Source organism: Hemicordylus capensis, chromosome 2 (genome assembly GCF_027244095.1).
Source record: "Hemicordylus capensis ecotype Gifberg chromosome 2, rHemCap1.1.pri, whole genome shotgun sequence".
Lineage (NCBI taxonomy): Eukaryota > Metazoa > Chordata > Lepidosauria > Squamata > Cordylidae > Hemicordylus > Hemicordylus capensis.
The window spans coordinates 282,303,650-282,325,786 of NC_069658.1; the positions used below are offsets into that span (position 1 = coordinate 282,303,650).

Genomic DNA, 22,137 nt, shown 5'->3' on the forward strand with positions numbered 1-22,137 from the left:
AATTTGATCTATATAGCATTATGCTATTTTTAAAAAATATAGATTAACAACCAGTTAATTGCAGTTTAGGAATAGCGAGAAAGGGGAGTTAGTCCTTTGATATTTCTAAAAAAGCTATGCTTCTTTATACATGATCAAAATGCTTACTAAACCCTTCATTCTTACTGTCATTAATTACAAGTAAGAATAGCGAGTTTGTTCTTTTTTACCCAAGGCTTGATTCTACATTCAAAGTTGATGAGAATTTCTCTCACAGATGTTAGAATGAACAGATGTAAACCACTTGTGTCTTCAACAGTTAGCATGTGGTTGCCCTAATTTTAAAACCTGCAGAAAAATTCTAAATGTAATTCATTTTTAAGAATTCTGTTTCAGCTACTATTCACTCCCTCTCTGCCCATAACAGAAAAACAGAAGTCAAATAAATAGTTACTTTTGGTATTGCTATCCAAGGTAGGTCCAGAAAAGAAATACTGCACATGTTTACTAAGTTATCATTTTTAAATTGCTTAAAATATGCAGAAAACATTTTATCATAGGTAATTTAAATCATTCTGCAATGTTGTTTACTGCAAGCAATTCTATGCTAAGTCTTTAACACAGAAGACTGCAGGTATACTTTTGTTTTAAAAAACATCAATCTATATAATTAATTCTCTTAGCCAGTGCGTGTCCTGAGTATGGCAGCGGAACTCTCGTGACACATTGCGAGAGTTCCTGGGCCCAGCGAGAGTTGAGGGGGAAGAAAAAATGGCAGCGGTGTGAGTGGGCCGCAAAACGGCCAGAGGAGGTGGCCTCGGCTGGCTGCTGGGGGGCGGCGGCGGGACGGCCTGTCCTCTCCAGGCCAGGCCGGCCCAGGTATGAGAGGCGGCAGCATGACCAAGCGGGAGGCAGAAGTGGCGGGACAGCCTGGCCAGGCCTTCCCAGGTATAAGAGGCAGCAGCAGCCCAACCAAGCAGGAGGCGGAGGTGGTGCGATGGCCTGGCCGTCCAAGATATGGAAGAGGCGGCAGCGCAGCCAGGCCTGGCTGCTGGAGGCAGGAGACATCAGAGGCCGGGATGGGAGGGAAACTTTTCGGCCCGCCGCCACCCCAGTAAGAAGAGAGTGGAGGAGGGGGCCGGAGGGAGGAGGGCAAAGAGAGTGGGGCTCAAGGGGGAAAACAGCACACCCCCGAAGAGTGCACAGATGCTCTGTGCAGGTTGGCTAGTTAGTTATTAAAAAGCATGTGTCTCAATGTAGGATACAAAGGAAGCCACCAACAAGAATTAAATCACACTTTTAGGGAAACTATGAGATAATATATATCAAACTTCTTACATGGGTATCAAAAATCTGATAACTGAGCTTCACTAACACATGAAAGCAAGATTATTTGTGGGGGGTGGGATGGAGGGAGGGAGTCGCTATAAGGCCTGTTCCAGTGACAAGGAATAAGGACATTGTTGGGATGAATCAAGGCCAACCACATGGATCCATCTAAGAGGTGGAACAAGAACCAACAGGGAAAGCACAGGTCAATAATAGAAGAATCTGTCAAAAACTAGGAATGGGGTGAACTAAGGAAACATGCGGGCATAGATGGACAAGATGCAATCAAAAGATGAACTGAGGTAAATACAGGTAGACAAGGAGCAGGTACATGGCAACCTGGCAGGGGAGACACCATGATCATGAAAGTGGTTTTCCCAGGGTGAGGGGCTCATCCATTGCACTCCGGGTGTACTGACTCGGATTTCAGGAGAGGAGAGCTGGTCTTGTGGTAGCAAGCACGATTTGTCCCCTTAGCTAAGCAGGATCCACTCTGGTTGCATATGAATGGTAGGTTAGAAGTGTGAGCACTGTAAGATATTCCCCTCAGGGGATGGAGCCGCTCTGGGAAGAGCAGAAGGTTCCAAGTTGCTGGCATCATCGCCAAGATAGGGCTGAGAGAGATTCCTGCCTGCAACCTTAGAGAAGCCGCTGCTAGTCTGTGAAGACAATATTGAGCTAAATAGACCAATGGTCTGACTCAGTATATGGCAGCTTTCTATGTTCCTATGATTCGTGTAAGAAATCAGTAATGCCTGTGCAGCAGCCAAATTCATATATTGCTCAGCCAAGGGATTCCAGGCTGACTTGAAGTATTTATATCCAGCAGGGCTAAAAGTTCAGTTACCCACTTTGGGGCAGAACCACACAACCTTGAAATTTCACTGTATGAGAGCCTCTTGTGGCACCAACACTGCAGCCAGAAAGCAGCCAAAAAAGAAGTGTTGACTTTACCAATAGTTTTACACAGTGGACAGAGCTCATCGGTAACAATGGGTTATCATCCTCTACTTGCTGCTGGTAGACAGGTTAGATTCACATTGAAGGATTAGGTAACTAGAAGTCCGGCCTCCCTCCCAGAAGGCATTGGGAGCAGAATCCCCAGTTCCAGAACGCCTGCAGCTCCACAGTAGAGTATACACAGAGAGGTAAAAAAGGAGGCAGATTGAAAGTAACCTGACCCACCGGTGAACCTGCTGCTTGATCCATGGGTGGGCCAGATGTCCTCCATACACTGTGTAGAAAGAAAGAACCATTCACAGGAAGTCCAACGTTTCTTTCTCACATGGTGTAGGTGGTCATATGTAACAATGGGACATGCCAGAGGGGTAAAATGTGGGAGGGAGTGGATCAGGCTGTGACTACCTGCAGTAGCACTGTGTGGACTAAAGTAGCTTGTACAAGCCAAAAGAATTTATTTTATAGAGCTCGATGAAGGGAGAGATGAGAGACCAGGTAGCTGCCTTGCAAATCTCACTAAATAGTGAGAGCCAGCGTGGTGTAGTGGTTAGAGTGCTGGACTAGGACCGGGGAGACCCGAGTTCAAATCTCCATTCAGCCATAATACTAGCTGGGTGACTCGGGGCCAGTCACTTCTCTCTCAGCCTAGCCTACTTCACAGGGCTGTTGTGAAAGAGGAACTTAAGTATGTAGTACGCCACTCTGGTCTCCTTGGAGGAAGAGCGGGATATAAATGTAATAATAATTTTTTTAAAAAAAATAAGAGCGTGTACAGAGAAGGCAACTATGATGGAGGTGTAGTGTTGAATGGGCAGTGATGGAAGTGCTTGGTATGCCATGGTGGTGCATGCTTTGATCCTGCGGGCAAGCTTGGCCTTGGCTACCTTAGAACCCTGGGAGCTAGGGTGAAAAACAAAAAAGGGAGTCAGACCTAGGCAATTTCCTGGTTTTACCAATATATATGTACAGGTTTATGCCACAGTCACTCCTTTTTACAGAGTCTTACGCACGTAAGGTTTATACCATAGGCACGCCTTAGGGTGCCCTTCAGATGGCCAGAATGGAGATGGGATAACATCCTGGCACAGTGAATGGCAGAATTGACTTTGGGGATAAAGATAGGATCAATTTTCAGGACCACTGAGTCTAGCTGGACAACACATAATTTCCTCCATAACAAACACGCCCCGTTTGGAAACTGTGTGCAGGTGTAATGGAGACCTCCAAAAAAGGCCCTTGTAAGAGAGGAGCCTTGGAGAGATATACCAAAGTAGCTCAAATGGGGGCATGCATGAGTGCGTTAAGGACCCTGTTCCAGGATGGGAATCTGTGGACTGGGGTGGGGGCAATGCTGCCAAACATTTGCAGGGAATGCATAACGTGGAGAAATAGGGGGGAGGAGCCTGACTGTCTGAGCACGAGAACCAAAGAAAGGGCAGAAATCTGACGCTTTATATTATTAGGATGAAGACTCTGGTCAAGGCTGGCCTGTTTTAAAAAAAAGAAAAGCTAGAACCTGGGCAACGGGCCAAATGTGGATCCTTCTTGCACACTGGAGAAAGGTAGCCCAGGTATCCTGATAGATATGAACGGCAGTAGGCTGGAACAGTATGCTAGAATAGTGTTCTGAATGGCTCTGAAGTAGATTTCTGTCTCTAAGATGGAGTGCTTAACCTCCAGGCACAAAGTTCTAGCCAGTCTCGGTGAAGGAGTGGCCCCTGCAAGGGAAGGTCAGGATGTAGAGGAAGATGACATGGGGAGAAGTCAGCAGGGACAACAGAAAACAACTCACAGGCACCTGGGCCAGTGATGGGCAATCAATATTATTCCTGTGTTTTCGATCTGCAGCTTTGCTAGTGCCTTCATGATAACAGCTGTGAGAGGAGAGCCTGGAGTTGGTTGGCAAAGCAAGCAGGTCCACCAGTGGCTCCCTGAAGTGCCTGGTGATGAGGCAAAATACCTCAAAAAGGAGTCTGCCCGTTCTAAGGTATTATGGCTGAGCTAGTCCGCTTGGACACTATCCATGCCATTTAGGTGCTCTACCGTGATGGAGGCTAGATGTGCCTCTGACCAGCAGAGAAGATTAGGCTCCTCCCTCAATTATTTATTAAATGAGAATGTGGTGGTGGTGTATTAGGTGTAGGAATTGAATTAAGGTCAGCCTGGGCACATGCAGCTTCTGTGAATTGATGCTGTGGTGGTGTGGTGGTTGGTACCACCTCCCTAGGCAACTTGATTGTTGTAACAGGCTACTGAGCCTATTGAGTTGGCATCAGAGGTTATCAGAATTCAGGAAGGCTCCTCAGGTTTGCCATTGTAGAGACTGGAGGAGATGAGTGGGTAGGATGATTGACACATGGGAGCATGCCATGATCTATGCCCAGAAGAGAAGCAGCAGCCACTGGAGTGGTGTGTGTGCCAGCAGGACCAAGGTGTGCAGTCAGTATGGGCAAACATGGAACCTAGGACTTGGGAGAGCAACATCAGGTAGTAAGGGGTGCATCCTGTATCTCCTGTCTGAAGGAGGGGAGAAAGGTTACTCGGATGGTACTGAACCAAGCACAAGATGTGTAGGGTTTGCTGAAGAAGCTGCAAAGATGGGATAGGTGGAGTGTCTGCTGCATGTCCCTCACAACAACACTGTGAGGTAGGTTAGGCTGAGAGATACATGACTGGCCCTGAGTCACCCAGCGAGTTTCATGGTTGAATGGGGACTCGAACCCGGGTCTTCCTGGTCCTAGTCCAACACTCTAACCACTATGCTATGCGGGCATAGCATATATAAGCACCTATACATATATAAGCACCTATACGCTGGATCTCTTATCTGGTGTGTGCTATCTTTCTTATGGCCATCTGACCGGCTGAAACATCCTTCTGTCTGCTCTTTATCTGGTTCTACTCTGTCCCCTTCAGTTTTAGCTAAAGCATTTACACCCTCACACCTTAAGGAAAGGCATTTACCAAACTGGATACTGCCCGGCTCCAGTCAGCTGTCTTTTAAAAGCTGCTATAAAAACTTTTTTGTATTAAGTGCCAGAAGTCTGGTTCAATCTTTATTCAAGTGAAGCCCATCCCTTTTGTACAGGCTTGTTTTCTCCCAAATGTATCCCAGTGCCTAACACATCTAAAGCCCTCCTCCCAGCACCACCATCTCATCCACGCATTGAGACTAGGGAAGTGACCAGATCGGTTTGGCAGTCCTTTTCCGAACCACCAAACCAGTTCAGAGGTCCAGCGGTTCGGAAATGGGGGTTAAGGGATGGTGCTCTTACCCCCACCACATTTCCCCCACCGGCACTGTGTCCAAAATTGCTGGCGCGGGGTGGTAACATACCTTCTTACCGCCCTCGTCAGACCAGAAGTGGTCTTCCTTCATTACTTCCAGTCTGACGCTGACTGGGGTGGCAAGAAGATATGCTGCTGCCCCACGCCAGCTATTTTGGGAACACTCACCAGTGGGGGAAACATGGCGGTGGGGGGAAGAGCACACTCCTGGTCCCTTAAAAGGTTACCTCGCAGCCGCTGAACCGTTGGTCGGACAGTTCGTTCACATCCCTAATTGAGACCCCTCAGCTCTGCCTGTCTCACTGGCCCTGCGAGTGGAACAGGCAGCATTTTGGAGAATGATACTTTGGGAGTCCTGGACTTCAATATGCTACCTAGCAGCTGAAAATTGGCTTCCAGGACCTCCTGACATTTCCCAAATTCGTTGGTAGCAATGTCCACTGTGAAAGCTGCCTATCTCAATGCCATGGGACTTTCAGCACTACCAATATTGATGCCATGTGACATCCGCAACCTTCGCACCAGGCAAGCAAGTCACTGTGTGGTCTACATGTGTGTCACAGAACCATCTTTCTATACTGCTAATGACTAAATCACCCACTACTAGGAAGTCCACCACCACCTGGAGGAGTATCCCCTATGTGAGAGGATATGGACTCATCATCCAAGGAAGGGGTCCTCTCTAAGGGAACATTTCCCTCTATCTTGGAATGATGTCCTCCTTCCCCAAAGCCTCCATTCTCCATTACAGTTGAGGAATCATCGGCCTGGGGGTGGGATGCCTCTACCACATATCCCTGAAGGTCTTGTCCACGTATCTCTCTGAGCTTCTGCAGGTCAGCAACCTTGGCTTCAAGAGAATGAACTTGTTCCTTGAGAGCCGGGAGTTCCTTGTACCCAGCACACACCCACAACTTCTGCTCATCAAGCAGACAGTCATACATGCAGCAGTCTGTGTAATACACTTGGAAGTGCCCCCTCCCCTGCTGGCTTGCTACCTTCATGACTGGTTTTGTTGAGTGTTTTAGAGTATTTGGAGATTGTTTGAAAGTAAGGTCTTAGCTGAAGTTCTCAGCTAGTCAACAGTTTAGACTTTCTCCACCGAGAATATAAAAGAGAGAATAGCACATACTTTCTCTTCCTGCTGGGCTCCATGTGGTCTAGAGTAGATCCTTTCAAGCCCTCCCTCACACTTCCCCGCTAAACTCAATGCAAAAATCCTATGATACCTGTTTGCTAATTCCTGTTCACTAATCTATGTTCGCTAATTTCCCTGGCCACCTCATTTTATGTAGAGATTAGGCTTCAAACTGAGGCAACCAGGCTCAACAGGAATGTGGCCGCTCCCACCAGGTGTGACTCACTTCAGCACTAGCTGGCTCCTCCCACTGTCTCTCTCCAGGCAAAAATAAACTGAAGATTAATGCTACACAGCCACCAAGATAAACCCTGGCAAAAACACACACACACACACACACACACGGAATAGAGATACCAACCGCTCCCCCTCCTCCTATTTGATTGAAGTTTTTTGTTTGTTTTTTTAAGGAAAAATTTGCTACCTCAAGTCTGCTTCTCCTCTTTCCAGAGAAGCTTCAAACTGACTATAAACACTATGAGGCCACATAAGACTTCTAGTTATACATAAACATAAAAAACAGTCTGTTCAGAAACTTTGACAAATGCAGCAAACACACCTACAAGGAGACTTCTGCAAACATGACAAGCCCAAAACCTCGGAATTGTTTTTGTCAGATATATTGGAAGTTTGCTTAAATACAGCATAATAAATACTAAATCAATGTTCCTTTTTTACATATTCAGCAAAATATGTACAAGATTCTCCTTGTCTGTCTTGAATGTGACTACCATAATTTGGGGCAGAAGCACCGCTTCAGCATGAACGCCACACTGGCAAAAGGCTGGTTTTTTTCAAAAACCCATCTGAAACACCACATCGCCATAAATGCCACAGCTAAACCAATTAAATATGGCCAAGAAAAGGCGTGGGAGGAACTCTTTTGCTTCGAGGCCCTCTACACAGCTTGGAGCCTCTCGTCAGTCAGAGGGACCTGCTGTGATGCCGCCATGTCTCCTTCTCAGTGGGAAGGCTGGCCTGGCTCTTTTGCTGCTGTCACCCCCTTCCTCTTCCCCCAGCTTGCTCATCTTCCAACCCTCCTGCTCCATGGCCTGTGGCACGCCACCTTAAAATGGGCTCTTCAACCCTCCTTGCTCCCCTTTCACCCCTCCTCCATGGCCTGCAGTGCCAACTTAAAACAGACTGCTGAGTCCACCTTAAAATGGACTGCTGAGCCTGGCCTCATTGTGCCCCATTGTCCACCTCCATGGCCACCACCTCCTCTTCCTCAGCAGCCTCCTTCGCCTCTATTTGCAAGTAAACACTGCATCCAGGGTAAACACAACAGGCACCTTTAAACAACTTTTAAAAATGTACCCACTGTGGCATTTCTACCCCAAATTACGGTACTTTTAAAAATATGCCTCATTTTAAAATGTTAGTTAGAAGATTCCCAAACGATTTGCCTTTTCATCAGAAAAGAACATCAAGACCACAAAGACAGAACTAACCTATCTCTACTCGGTGGGGGGCGGGGGTGTTGAAGCTAAGTATGTAACTTGTGTAAATTCCACTGTAGGTCGAAAGCTACTTGTTATGGAAGAACCGTACACCTTACCAAATGACCTATATTCTGGAACAGAGACCCACTGACCTACAGAATCATTTGAAAGCTCACAAACTAGGTCACCGGGTTTCACTGTTTTTAAACATTACACTGTGAAAGAGACACACAGTGACTAAGTCTAAAGACAAATGAACATCACATAGTTTTCAAACAGCAGGTTAGAGGGGATCTCCACATGCAGTGATCTAGCTGTCTTCTAACCACACTGCAGAGTACAAGTCTATTTTCTTTCAAGTCACATGGGTGGCTAACCTACATTTACTTTAAAGGATCTTTTTTTTAAAAAAACACTGTTTTGGTTAAAGTTCTCCATAGGTGCACTTTATTGTTTCCTGGCCATTCTATTAGAATGACGAGACTGTAAGGTCAATGAAAAGTATTCAAGAATAGTTGTTTTAACCTCTTGTCTACAAGCTACTTAAGCAAAGGCTGTGAAGACACAAAGGAGCAAATATCCAGCTGTTGTACTGCCTGCTTAAAGGACAAAAATAGTTTAATTTGTTTTCATTTAAGTCAAGCAACAAGCCACAGGGAAACCAATGAACAGACCTTACCTTATCAGTAAAAATATTACCATTCCAATACCGCTAAAGATTATCCAGATTTGAAATTCTTTGCTTTATTTCATATGAAAATCAAGTAGCATTGAGAGTATATATGTTTTGAGTTATTATAGCAACGGTTTGTATAGTTATTGTGAACTGCGCAGATAGGTGAGCTAGAAGTCAATATTTATTTATGTAGGGTTAGATACATGAAGGTAATTTGAAATGTTAAAGCTATTGTAAAAACCAATTTAAAAAAATTAAGTGGAAAAAAAGGGCAGAAGTCTTCTTCAGCATGGCTTTTCATCAGAAAACAGTGGGAGGAGGCAGGAAGGGAGAATGGGGCAAGACAGAAATCTCCCAAGCGCCCCAGTCACGCAGGAGGCAGAGATGTTACGTAGGGATACGCCAGCCCCGTAACTTTCCATGTAGGCAAATTGTGCCGATGTGACACATGCGAGAGCCTGTTGTTTCCTGGCTTTCTGTCATTTAACATCATTTGTGCTTGCAGGACATGTGTAGTGGTGTACAGCGTAGTGTAGTGGTTAGAGTGCTGGACTAGGAGCAGGGAGACCCGAGTTCAAATCCGCATTCAGCCATGAGACTTGCTGGGTGACTCTGGGCCAGTCACTTCTCTCTCAGCCTAGCCTACTTCACAGGGTTGTTGTGAGGAGAAACCTAAGTATGTGGTACACCACTCAGGACTCCTTGGAGGAAGAGCGGGATATAAAATGCAAATAATAACAACAACAACCTTGGCGTGGTTGTGGGGCTTGCATGCTCTGAGGAAGCTGAGAGCTATGCCAGAGGTCCAACCATACTGGACAGGTCTCACCAGAGGAGCCAGACAAAGAGTGCCTCTCCCATCAACAATATGGTGAGATATAACTTTAATAAATCTATACCGGATCGGTTGTCGCCTGGGTCAACAAGGACCGCGCCAGGTGCTGGAGTCCCTGGACATCCGGTGGCAAGTGGGCAACAGGACTCAGGATCTTCAGTTGAGCAACCAGGGCTAAAGACAGCAAGGTTAGTGGAAGAAACGTCACTTAACCGAAAAAAAAATACAAAAAATATATGATCCAAAAATACCACCTAGATTCAAGGAAAATTAGAGAAGACCTGGAAATAATAAAGCAGCAAATAACAGCAGTGTCAAAGAAGATTAGCAGATATGAAGCCAGAACTACACAACACAGGCAGAATCTCCAATTCCAGTCGAATCAGAGACATTTCTACCAAAGCATAGAAGGAGAAACTGCAAGAAACCTAGAAACACCAAATAAAGAAGAAACAGTGCAATTCTGGGGGAAATTATGGGACAATCCAATACATTATAATAAAAAAGCAGGCTGGATGAAAGAGGTCGAAAAATGTAACCAACAAATGCAAGATCTAATAACAACACCAGAATAAATAAGTGAAAGAGCAAAGAAAATTAAAAATTGGACTGCTCCAGGCGACAATGAACTGCATGGCTTTTGGCTTAAACACCTAACAAGCCTTCATAAACAACTATCAAAACAGTTCAATCACATTTTGCAAGAAGGTGATATTGAACAATGGCTAACAACTGGGAAAACTCATCTCCTAATGAAAGACCCAGCAAAAGGTGCAGTTCCAAGTCATTATAGACCGATAACCTGTCTGCCAACCATGTTCAAATTATTAACTGGAATAATAGCAGATGAAGTGATGCAACACTTATTAACTAACAAACAGCTTCCAGTTAAACAGAAAGGAAATTGCCCGAACACCAGAGGCACAAAAGACCAGCTGCTGATTGACAAAATGATTTTAGAAAATTGCAAGAGAAGAAAAACCAATCTAAGTGTAGCATGGATTGACAACAAGAAAGCCTTCGATTCATTGCCTCACACATGGATACTAAAATGTTTAGAAACAACTGGTGTCAGCAAAAACATTCAAATATTTATAAAAAAGCAATGAGCATGTGGAATACACAGTTAACAATAAATGGCGAGACACTTGGACAGGTTAGCATTAGAAGAGGCATTTTCCAAGGGGACTCACTATCCCTTCTGTTGTTTGTAATCGCCATGACCCCACTTTCACAAATACTCAACAAAGCAGGCCTCGGATACCAAACATCTAAAACATCAAGTCAAATCAACCATCTGCTGTACATGGATGATCTGAAGTTGTATGGAAAGTCCCAGTCAGAAATCGAATCACTGCTAAACACTGTCCGTATATTCAGTAGCGATATAGCAATGGAGTTTGGACTAGACAAGTGTGCTGCATTAATAAAGAACAGAGGGGAAATAAGAAAAACAGAAGGAATAGAACTGCCCAATGGAAGCAACATCAGGAACCTGGAAGAGAAAGAACATTACAAATACTTGGGCATTCTCCAGGCTGATAACATCGCACACACTGAAGTTAAAAGAAAAATGGGAAGTGAATACATCAGGAGAGTTAGAAAAATTCTCAAGTCCAAACTCGATGGCGGGAACACCATACAAGCCATAAACACCTGGGCTATACCTGTTATCAGATACACTGTAGGAATAATAGACTGGACCCAGGCAGAGCTAGAAACGCTAGATCGTAAGACCAGGAAAATCATGACCATCAGTCATGCTCTGCACCCCCGCAGTGATGTCGATAGGCTATACCTCCTTCGCAGCTCAGGTGGAAGAGGAATGCTGCAAGTCCATCAAACAGTAGAGGAGGAGAAAAGAAGCCTTGAAGAATATATAAAGGACAGTGAAGAAGATGCACTTCAAATGGTCAATAACGCAAAACTATTCAACACCAATGAAACAAAGCAGGCCTACAAGAAAGAACAAGTCAAGAACCGAGCAGAAAAATTGGAAAATAAGCCACTGCATGGTCAATATTTGCACAATATAAGTGGAAAATCAGACATCACCAAGACCTGGCAATGGCTTAAGAATGGCAACTTGAAGAAAGAAACAGAGGGTTTAATAGTGGCTGCACAAGAACAGGCACTAAGAACAAATGCAATAAGAGCAAAAGTCGAAAAATCCACAACAAACAGCAAGTGCCGCCTTTGTAAAGAAGCAGATGAAACCATGGACCACCTAATCAGCTGTTGTAAAAAGATCGCACAGACTGACTACAAACAAAGGCATGACAGGGTAGCAGGAATGATACACTGGAACATCTGCAAAAATTACAGGCTCACTGTAATCAAAAATTGGTGGGACCATAAAATTGAAAAAGTTGAAGAAAATGAAGATGTAAAAATATTATGGGACTTCCGACTACAAACAGACAAACATCTGCCACACAATACACCAGATATAACTGTAGTCGAGAAGAAAGAAAAACAAGTCAAAATAATCGACATAGCAATACCAGGGGATAGCAGAATAGAAGAAAAAGAAATAGAAAAAATCACCAAATACAAAGCTCTACAAATTGAAACTGAAAGGCTGTGGCAGAAAAAGACCAAAATAATCCCAGTGGTAATTGGCGCACTGGGTGCAGTTCCAAAAGACCTTGAAGAGCACCTCAACACCATAGGGGCCACAGAAATCACCATCAGCCAATTACAAAAAGCAGCTTTACTGGGAACAGCCTATATTCTGCGACGATATCTATAACAATTGACAATAAAATTCAGCCATCCCAGGTCCTTGGGAAGGACTCGATGTCTGGATAAAACAAACCAGTCAATAACACCTGTCTGACTGTGTAAACAAGAAATAATAATAATATGAGGCACACACATGGAACAGGATGACAGGACACAGGGAATGGGGGGAAATGTCACTAAATGGCACCTGTTGGCAGCGTTTTGGGACTGCTTTCAATGCTACCTGAAAAGAAGTAATATCCAGCACATATGCCCATTCATAACATCCAAGACAGTTATGCAGATCTGGACAAATCTATCCTGCTAACTTCCTGCATATGGGGATAGAGCCCCATTAGATGTTATCAGGATATGCATTGAGAGGGTTTTCTTCCATGCAATACTGCTGCATCTAACACACTTAATTAGGGGGAAAGCATAACAATTAAGCTCTCAGACATGTGACCTCTGTTTCCAGACACACATTCCAGAAGAGGAAGTAGGCAAAAAGAATCCATCCCTCCAGTCAAATTAGGAGACAATTTCTGGAAAAGCTTTTTTTTAAAAAAAAAAAAAATCAAGGAATGCACTTAATTTTGTTTCTGAATAAAGTTTAACATGAGCTGCAAATAGAAGACTAGATTCTTGCCTGCTTAAAGATAATTCCTACAAAATTTCAAACAGATTTTGAACTCCTACTTTTCTATGTGGCCAGTTGCCCCAGAACTGGTAATTTACAAGTTTGCTTTGCACTTACAGCCAAAAAATTCCCAAGTCCCTAAAATAAACGTTTAATACCAGTTCAACTCAACAAAAGAGCACACGCAGAAATGATAAAGGAAGAGAGCAGAAAGGATAAAAGGAAAATACGGAACCGTTCCCATTGCACTATACCCACAGAAGCAATAGTATAATTACAGTACTGCACACACAGCCACCAAACAAGACTATATTCTCATAGCTTATACTGTATAAGGTTAGGACTGGTGTGTCCTGAGCTTAACACATTACATAATCTTAACACCAATATTTCAGGTTAGTCATGATCAAATTGCTTCTATACTGCTCCTGTGAAGCAAGCATTCAATTTATGAATACATACAAGAAAGGAAAGGTTAGGGTTTTTTTCTAATCATGTTAGCATGACAGAAAAAATCTTTAGGAATACAAAAATCAGTGTCAAACTGAACACCAAGACAGCTTCCACAGAATCTGTTTTCCCTATTGCCCTTCCACATTTCCCCCAATCAGGACAACACTAGACATGATGGTAGCAAAACTATTTGTTACCGTTCCAGATTTGCCCAAATCACTTAGAAAGCATAAGGGAGATTTAATTTTTCAGAACAAAATAGGGACATATGAAAGGACATTTCCATTGCTCACTAAGAATGTAAAATATTTATTGGTCAGCCTGTAAGTTTTAGTCTTACTGGTGCTATATTTCACTAAATGTTTAAAGGAATCTCAATTTAAAAATAAATAAATATTGCCACACCTCTACAGGCAGCAGCAATTTCAGCAGTACATGGAGCACCAACAGCATTCTTGGCAGCTGCTTTCTGCTGGACATCACTTTCCCCCCTCCAGAATGCCAGTTTCCTGTCCATCTCTTCTTGATTTGTAGAAGCAACAATAATACAGGAAGGATTCCCGTCCCCGACTTGCCACCCAGTCACCAGAGAGAATAAATTATTTCTAGCCAAAGCATGAGATTTCCACTTCATTTCTCCCTCACAGCCCAGTGCTTCTATGTCTGATCTTCTTCTGGACCCCTTTCAATTAAAAAGACACCAAGCAAAAAGGTGGTAGGCACTACCTCTGTTGCTCTGCTCCTCCACACAGAGGATACCCTAGAGAGGGCAGAGGGTGTGGTGGACTGCCTGCTGTTCCAACATCTATGTGCAACTTTAAGAAAATGTGGAAAGAAGAGGAAGAGACTAAAGAAGGGAGCTCTCTCATCTCATTTATGAATTAAAGCACAGAAGCAACTCAGGGGCAGCAGCTACAAAGACCCTCCTGGGCTGCCACAAATTCCTCTCAAACTTTCTCACTCCTTTCCTGCACTGCCTCTTGTCCCCCAAATGACCACTGGAATTGGTGGCAAGTGGCAGAGCACAGAGCTGAGGTAGCCACCACAGAATTTCCATCAGAGATGGACTTGGAAGTGGCTTCCTTCTCTTTTTGCCTCACATCTGTGGGCAGTAGCAGCTAGGGATGTGCACGAACCTGTTCGGAGGCCCCTTTACGGGACTCCGAACAGGTTCAAACATGGGGCCGGTTTCACGTTCGACGGCGGGGGGTGCATATAACCCACACACACACAATTCCCCTGCCGGCGCATGAGTGTGTAAGAGCCCGTCAGGGCAGCAGCGTATCTCTCTGCCGCCCCATGTCACCGTTTACCGGATGTCACCGGAAGTAGCGACGGTGGCCACTCACATGCGCAGTCGCCATTGCTAATTCCAGTAACATCCGGTAAACGGTGGCACAGGGGTACACTGCCGCCCCAACTGGCTCTTACATACTCATGCGCAGGTGGGGGAAATGCGGTAGCGGTGGTGGTGTTAAGTGCACCCACCCCCACCTTTAAAGCCATCCCCTCCTTGCTGGTTCTGTGCGCATCCCTTGCAGCAGCTTCAGCAGCAGCAGTTGTAATGCTGGTAGCATTCCAAGAAGCACAGCACTTGAAGTGCCAATAGCATTCTATCATTAACATTTAAGTTATATAATTTTAATGGTTTAAATTGACATTTTCAAAAGTATATTTACCCCTCTGTTGCTCCCCTATTGGCAGCCTTTTCCTTAAAACACCTTTTCTCAGCTGAGCTCAAGTCCAGTGTTGGAGCTTCCTTGGGGGGGGGGGATGGAGGAGGGAACAGACTGCAATGAGGTAAGCCACTAAGGGGAGCTAAGTTTATCCCATCCACACCCCTTTTGCTTAAAAAAGCCCCGTGGTTTCATTGGGGTGTGGGGTAGGCATTAAAGATGTGTGCTGTTGTCACATCTAGTCTGGTTCTCAGAGAAGGAGAAAAAAAATCACAGAAGTAAATACTAATAGCAGTGTTAAACTAATTCTTAATATAAGGATCTTACTCACTTTCACACCAATAGTGTCAAAATGAGTACCACAGAGCAGGATTCACAACAAAATGGCAAAAAAATGACTAATAGGTACATATTAAAATGTATGCAAGAAACAAGGAGACACTACTGAAGCCAATAATGGGAAACAACTTGCAGCTCTTGTTAACAGAGATGTGGCCAAAGCAAACTTACAGAAGTCTGGATGGAGGACAAACAGTAGCAAGAGTTATAGTCACTGCTAACTTTTCCAGCTTCTATACTTCAGCTACACACAAGATAGTTCTGCCCTCCTTTTCCACAAACATTCAAGTTGACTAATAATTTTAAAACAGATTAAAAAACAAAAGCATCAAGTGGGGGTGGGGGGGCATCCAAGGCCTAATTATCTTTGTATGGTGCAAATTATTATTCAAACAGTAGTTAGTTATATGCAAGTTACACCTCTGATGTTTCTTTTTTAAACTTGCTTTTTGACTAAACTGTTCAACATTAAAAAGCAACCTGAAAAACACCATTGTGCCTTAACACTATCACTAGAAGCTTCAGAATCTGAAATATTCTCCCAGTCCTGTGCAGAGCCAGTTCCGCAAACATTTATGTAGCTCTTAGACACTTCAAATATTTTTACAGCCCTGGCAAGCTTTATACTCCAGAAAACAAGGTGAAAGTCTAAGGTGATAAGCTCTACTATGTCTCCACAACTTTCCAACCCCTGCATATCCTGTTTTCCTTTTGTCTCTGGCTTATTCCTATTCTTCCTCTGTTTTTCTCTTTACTTTATCAGGGAAACCCATACACTATATATTAAGGCTGGAATCCTATGCATACTTACCTGAGAGTAAGCCCCACTGAACCCTTCCAAGTAAACATACACAGGCTTGCATTGCACATGTATATTACATATGTCTCCAATACTAAGCTACAACACTGAATTCTTAATTAAGGGCTTGAATTGATGTATTTTAAAGTATGCTTCTGAAATTTAAAGGATATCAGATATACTCAGTACACTTTATCCCAGTTCAGCTTTAGGCAAATTTTATTCATTTTGGCACTACTGGGGTACTCCTAATTTGGCACAAATTATATTCATTTTGGCACTAGTTACTATTATCATCCACTATTTTCTGTAAAACTTATTTGAAAACTGATGGGAGCATTTCTTGATTGTGGAAGCCACAGAAAAACTTTCACTTTCAGTCATGACCACCTCCCCTCCCACAAACACACCAAAAATATTAATATCACTTGTAGACCAATCTAGTTAAACTACAGAAACCCCCATAACACAACCCAAAACCCACTAGCAAATGTCCAGTCACATTAGAAGTTTTTAATCATAAGCCAGTACAGAACAGATGACCACTAGAACCACTGTTTCTCTCTCACCACCCAATCAGCTGAAGAGAATCAACAAAAGTACTATAAGAAGTGCTTTCATCCCCCAATTCACCTTCTAGTGCTTAGATGCCCTGTACACAAAGGGGAGGGAGAACACAAGAGAAAGCTGGGCTAATCACCTTTCCTAACAGGTAAGATAACCCCCCACAACCAGAAACACACCCCTCACTTTCCCTGTCCTGTTCAAGTATTGATTATATAAACAGAGTTTCTGTTGTTAGGCACTGCAGTTCCTGCCTGAAACCTGTTAGTATCACTCAACAAGTTTCTAGTTTGCTACTAAGATATTCTGGATGGTTGAATTAGAGCATCTTGATCTACTCAAGCAAACATTATCAAGACAGGTTTTTTATAATAGAAACATTCAAAAAGATTGTGTCATCAGATGCAAATATTCTAATAGCCAGCTATTAACCCTAACATTTCCTTACAGTGTCTATGAAAAGAATGAAAAATATCACCCCTCTGTAGGTAAAGACATGTCACATACAGTAACTCCCAAGCCCCGACCAAGAGCTCAGCATAAAAATTAACTGCCATTTCAGTTGTTTAGAACTTACGGTACACGCAACATCCAGTTTATAAATGATACTTAATTACACATCTTCATGGTGAAGCATCATAAATATCACTGATAAACATTTATAAAACTAAAGCTTAAGGGAAAAATATGTTATTTTGAAAGCATGTCTTAAATGCATGTAGTCATACTGACTTTGGCAAAACTACACTAATACAGGCTGGTGTATGACTAGAAACCCAACATATTATGTTTACTTTAACTCTCTGCTGTAGGCAATTCATAATGAGAAAGCAACCACATGATTTTCTAACAATCACAAAAGTAACCATGTCTTAATTGAAGATTTCCAAATATTAATTATCCTTATCTCTTCTTCTCCCACTAGCAACACAATTGCAGAACAGTTGCTTTCCCTTTAAGAGACAAGAAAGTGCTACTTAACCAGGAAAGATCCCAAGGAGTAACATAGACCAGAGATTGCCAACTTTTGTATCCCTGGGAGAGACTCTATTCAATATGGTAGTATTGGAGCTGGAAGTATATTCTATCTCACAAACTGTCCACCTCATGAGCGTTCAGACTCATCAATAAAATTGACACCAACTAAGAGTAATAGTATTACATATATAGATATATGTACAGTTTCTGTACAATTACATACTACGTGCAAAATAAAAAAGAGATGCAATGGGAGTATGGGGTTTGCTCGGTTTCTTAACTAACTAACCAACCAACCAACCAACCAACCCCCCACCTGAGGGAAAATGGGGCAAAATCTTTACTGTATCTTAATTAAAAATTTGGTAAGGTCACATAACATTGACTTAGCAGGCGGATCCAGCCCATGAGCTGCTGCTTGCCTATAGAAGTGATAATCCTGGACATGAATCTCTAACAAATAAATACAATCATGAAACAAATCAACAGGTTTATATTCAAGAGCAAAGAGCCACAGGTGGATTCAGTGTCAGTAATAAGGCCCAACTAAAAGGAACATGACTGTAGTCTTCAGCAAAAAAAAATTCATCCAACAAGTTAAAATCAGTGTCCTCCAGTATAGTACACACACTTGCAAGAGCATACAAGATATCTACAGGGGTACATCCAAAAATACTCAATATTAATTCATGTTTCAGGAAGTCCCAAAAATCCAAAAAAAATTCTGGTTAGAAGTGTGATTGTACAAAGGAGAGAATCTTACTTTGCCTAATTCAAAACTAAGGGAATATGTTCTCAGTTGTTCCAAATCACTCATCTCATAAAAACAACCAAGTATCTGCCTTCATATAAACAAGCCATTCAAAGAAAAAAAAATTATGTATTTCATGAATATGAGAAGTATGCTACCAACACATGACAGTGCTTATAACATTTGAAAATACTGTGGAGGGGAAAAGAAAAAAGCAGCACTAAATTCATAGTTAACAGAACTTGTCAACGTAAATACCTAACCCACTCATTAGTTTGCCACATTTGTAAAAAAAATCCATCTGCATAAATTAATCAGAAAATGATGACATCTGAAATTATCTGAAATCTCCATTGTTTCTACAAAAGCTCTCTCACTGCACAGAAACAAACATAATCTGAAATAATGCGGGGGCGGGGGGGGAAGAGTCCCAGGCTTTTAAAAAGATAATCAAAGCTATACCAAGTGGCACAAAGAAAATGACCAAGTGACTTGGTCCAATCAAATCTGTAAGGAATGAGAGCCTGCAACCTCATTAACTACAGACATAGAACACAGCAGGAAGCATCAGGTCATTGCTATATGTATTCAAAACATATTTTTTAGCATGTATGAGATCATAACACAAAACACCAGTTTAAACATTCATTCAAGGAACATATTTCTGGCTCCCACAACCATGGAGGATCAACAAGTCAACATCATTACAAGAGAAGAGACAAATATTCATATTTTAATTGTCAAAGTACCTTGTGGAGGTGCCTTTCCTGACATCACATATACTGCATTTAAAGGCTTCAGCACTGTTCCTAAAGGTGCATACACTACAATCCCAAAAACCTTCATCGGCTGCAGGTTTTGCTTGCCTTTTTGGCCTTGAGAAGTGGGTATAGGAAGGAGGAAATAAAAGAGGAGGAGAAAAGGAGAGAAAAAAGAAAACACACGTTAGAAACGAGATCATAAAACAAGGCTGTTCTCCACACTGCTTGCCTCTGTTTCTGGTCCTTGCCTAAGTAATCACAATTTGGGATGAGGTAGTGGAGAGTCAAAACATTTAGAAAGCTAAAATCGCACTTTTATCTTCTTGCTGCAAACATATCCTGCCTTATCCCCACCCTTCCCCATCACCATGCCCCCTAGTAAAAGAGAAAAGACGTTTCTTTCAGTCTTCAAAACCAAGACAATCGATTTTCACACGACTACCCACTGAATCTAGAAGGGCAGAGAAAAGGAGACTGGCGAAAGAGAGCTTGTTACCCTCTTTTTGTATGCGTGTGTGGTGGTGGTGGGGGATGTTTGATTGTACTTTAAAGGATTGTAGGCGTGTCCTTCCATGCGCCCCCTCCGTCTGTTTGTCTGTCTCCTTTACCTTGTTAAATCTCCCTTTGTCTGGAAGAAGTCAATGTGAGGAGACGTGGAGTATGTTGTGTGTGTGTATGTGTGTGTGTGTGTGTGTGTGTGTGAGAGAGAGAGAGAGAGAGAGAGAGAAGCCGCCATAGCTGCTCTAACACCAGATTAGCCCTGGCACCAGAGACCAGAGAGAGAAACACACAAACACTTCGCCCTCCTCCGCTTCGCTTTTACACACTCCCTCCATCTTAAGAGCCACCCTGGGCACAAAACAGAGCTGCCCACTCCCCTCCAATGCTACCCACCTCACAAGGAGCCCCAGCTTTTCTGCTCCCTCCAAGCCCCCAAGTCCTCCTCCTCCTAGCACGATTGAAAACAAGGAGTTTTCTGTACCTGGCTGAGAAGCAGGCAAGCACACAAACAAGCTCTCCTTCCTTCCTTGCCCACTTCCTCCATCTTAAAAGCCCCTCTACCACCACCGCCGCCGCCACCCCAGGGCCTAGTCCCCACGCACAGCGCCTCCCCAGAGCATAAAGCTGACTGGGGGTGGGGGTGTGTGCTCTGACGGGCACCCGCTCACACTCCTTTCTGATCCCCCTTTCTGCACTCCCTCCATCTTAGGAAGGGCTCCCTCTCTTTCCTTGCCCGCTCCACGGCTCCCCCTTCCTCCGTGCTTCCCTTCAGCCCCTTACCTGGTCGGGCTCTTCTTGTCGCCCATGGTCATGGATCGGTTGAGGGGGCCCCCCCTTGCCTTGCGCACAAGGAGCGGAGGGCTACGGGGCTGACTCCTCCTCAGACCAGCAGGCTCCGGCTGCTCCTCAGCCACCGCCGCCGCCGCTGCCAGGCTCCCGCTCCAGACTAGGGAGCGCAGCCCCGCTCCTCTCCCCTCCCAGCCAAGCAAGCACGGCTACAGCGGGCGGAGCTCGCGGCCCTCCCCGGCCAATCCGGGCAGCCCGGCCTTGGGCTCCGCTGGGGCGAGGGAAGGGGGACGTGCACCCCCACCACACACACACACAACACACTCACACACAACACACTCGACCCCCGTCAGGCGCAAAGGCGGGGGGGGAGGAGGAGGAGCAGGAGCAGCAGCAGTGGCAGAGGGATCGGCTCCCTCGGCGAGGAGGGCAGGCTGGGCGGCGAAGGGGACGTTGCTCCCTCAAGATTCGGCGTGGAAGGAGAGCGAGCGAAGCGTGTCGTCGTCGTCGTTGGGCGGCGCCTGGCCACCCACAAGGCCAGCATGTGACCCCGCCTCGGTTCAGTCGCCCGCCGCTTCCTCGCGTCGAGCGTGGCCTCCCCGGGCGCTCAGCCGCGCTCAGGTGGGGAGGAGGGGGAGGAGGGGACACGATCCTACGCACTTCTTCGCCCTCCTCTTCCCCCGCCCTGTCCCTTCGCTGTGTCTGCACAGAAGCAGAAATATTCGTCACGGGAGGGAGGGAAGGAGGGGGGACATGACGTGCTGCCTAAGTTGTTCCCTCGCTAGTCGCGTCCAGTGGAGACCGCGGACCAAACTGTCACCTGCCAGTCTTGGCGGAGGACGCCCCGCATCTCTCCCCCTCGTGACCCCCTTGGGCCACCTGGCTACTTAATCGCACCACGTAAGGGCAGGTTCCCTATGAGTCGCCCACTGACATCTAGCGGGCAAGGGAGCTCAGCTAGACTGATACGTCACCTCTGCTGAACTGGGCAAGGAACCACCTACATCAGGATGTCTCTTCTTCTTCTTCTTGCCTCATTGCGTTACCCACACACTACCCGCACGCAGAGGGAGAAGGAAAGACACCGGCGGCCGGGCCACTCCGTGGGGGGCAGCGTGGTGCAGTCAGCTGTCCTCTCACCCTGTGGGATGGTCCCTCAGTCACCCACAAAGAAGGGAGAATATGCTCTGAGACACGGATTCAGATAGAGAGTAATGCATCACTCTGGTACCTGCCCCACCCGCCACTCCCACACACAAGAGCAGGAGATACACCTTCAGTCCTTATCAAGCAAGTGGAAAATGTGTCTACATTTGCCCTTTTAGTGTATCACCCCACATATCATGTGGAATAGTAAGCATCTGCTCACCCTTACACTTAGACTGGTTAGCAAGTAGTAAAAAGTCTGGATTTCCACTCTTGGAGCCCCATTGCACATGACCATACTGCCTGTAGAGGAGTTTTCTTTTTTGCTCTGCTTGCAGAACTTCCTGCTCCCGAACATCTTCGAGCTGAGAA

General features: G+C 44.6%; 1 protein-coding gene across 1 annotated transcript in view; it reads right to left on the minus strand.

Annotated features, from left to right (window-relative positions):
- RYBP (RING1 and YY1 binding protein) overlaps window positions 1-21,508 on the minus strand; it is a 114,246-nt gene extending 92,738 nt beyond the window's left edge. The window contains exons 1-2 of the mRNA XM_053298462.1: window positions 20,614-21,508; window positions 19,321-19,446 (exon numbers count right to left, since the gene is read on the minus strand). Of these exons, the coding sequence (XP_053154437.1) occupies window positions 19,321-19,446; window positions 20,614-20,645 (158 nt within the window). The 5' untranslated portion in view covers window positions 20,646-21,508. The remainder of the gene's footprint in view (window positions 1-19,320; window positions 19,447-20,613) is intronic.
- Window positions 21,509-22,137: the final 629 nt, after the last annotated feature.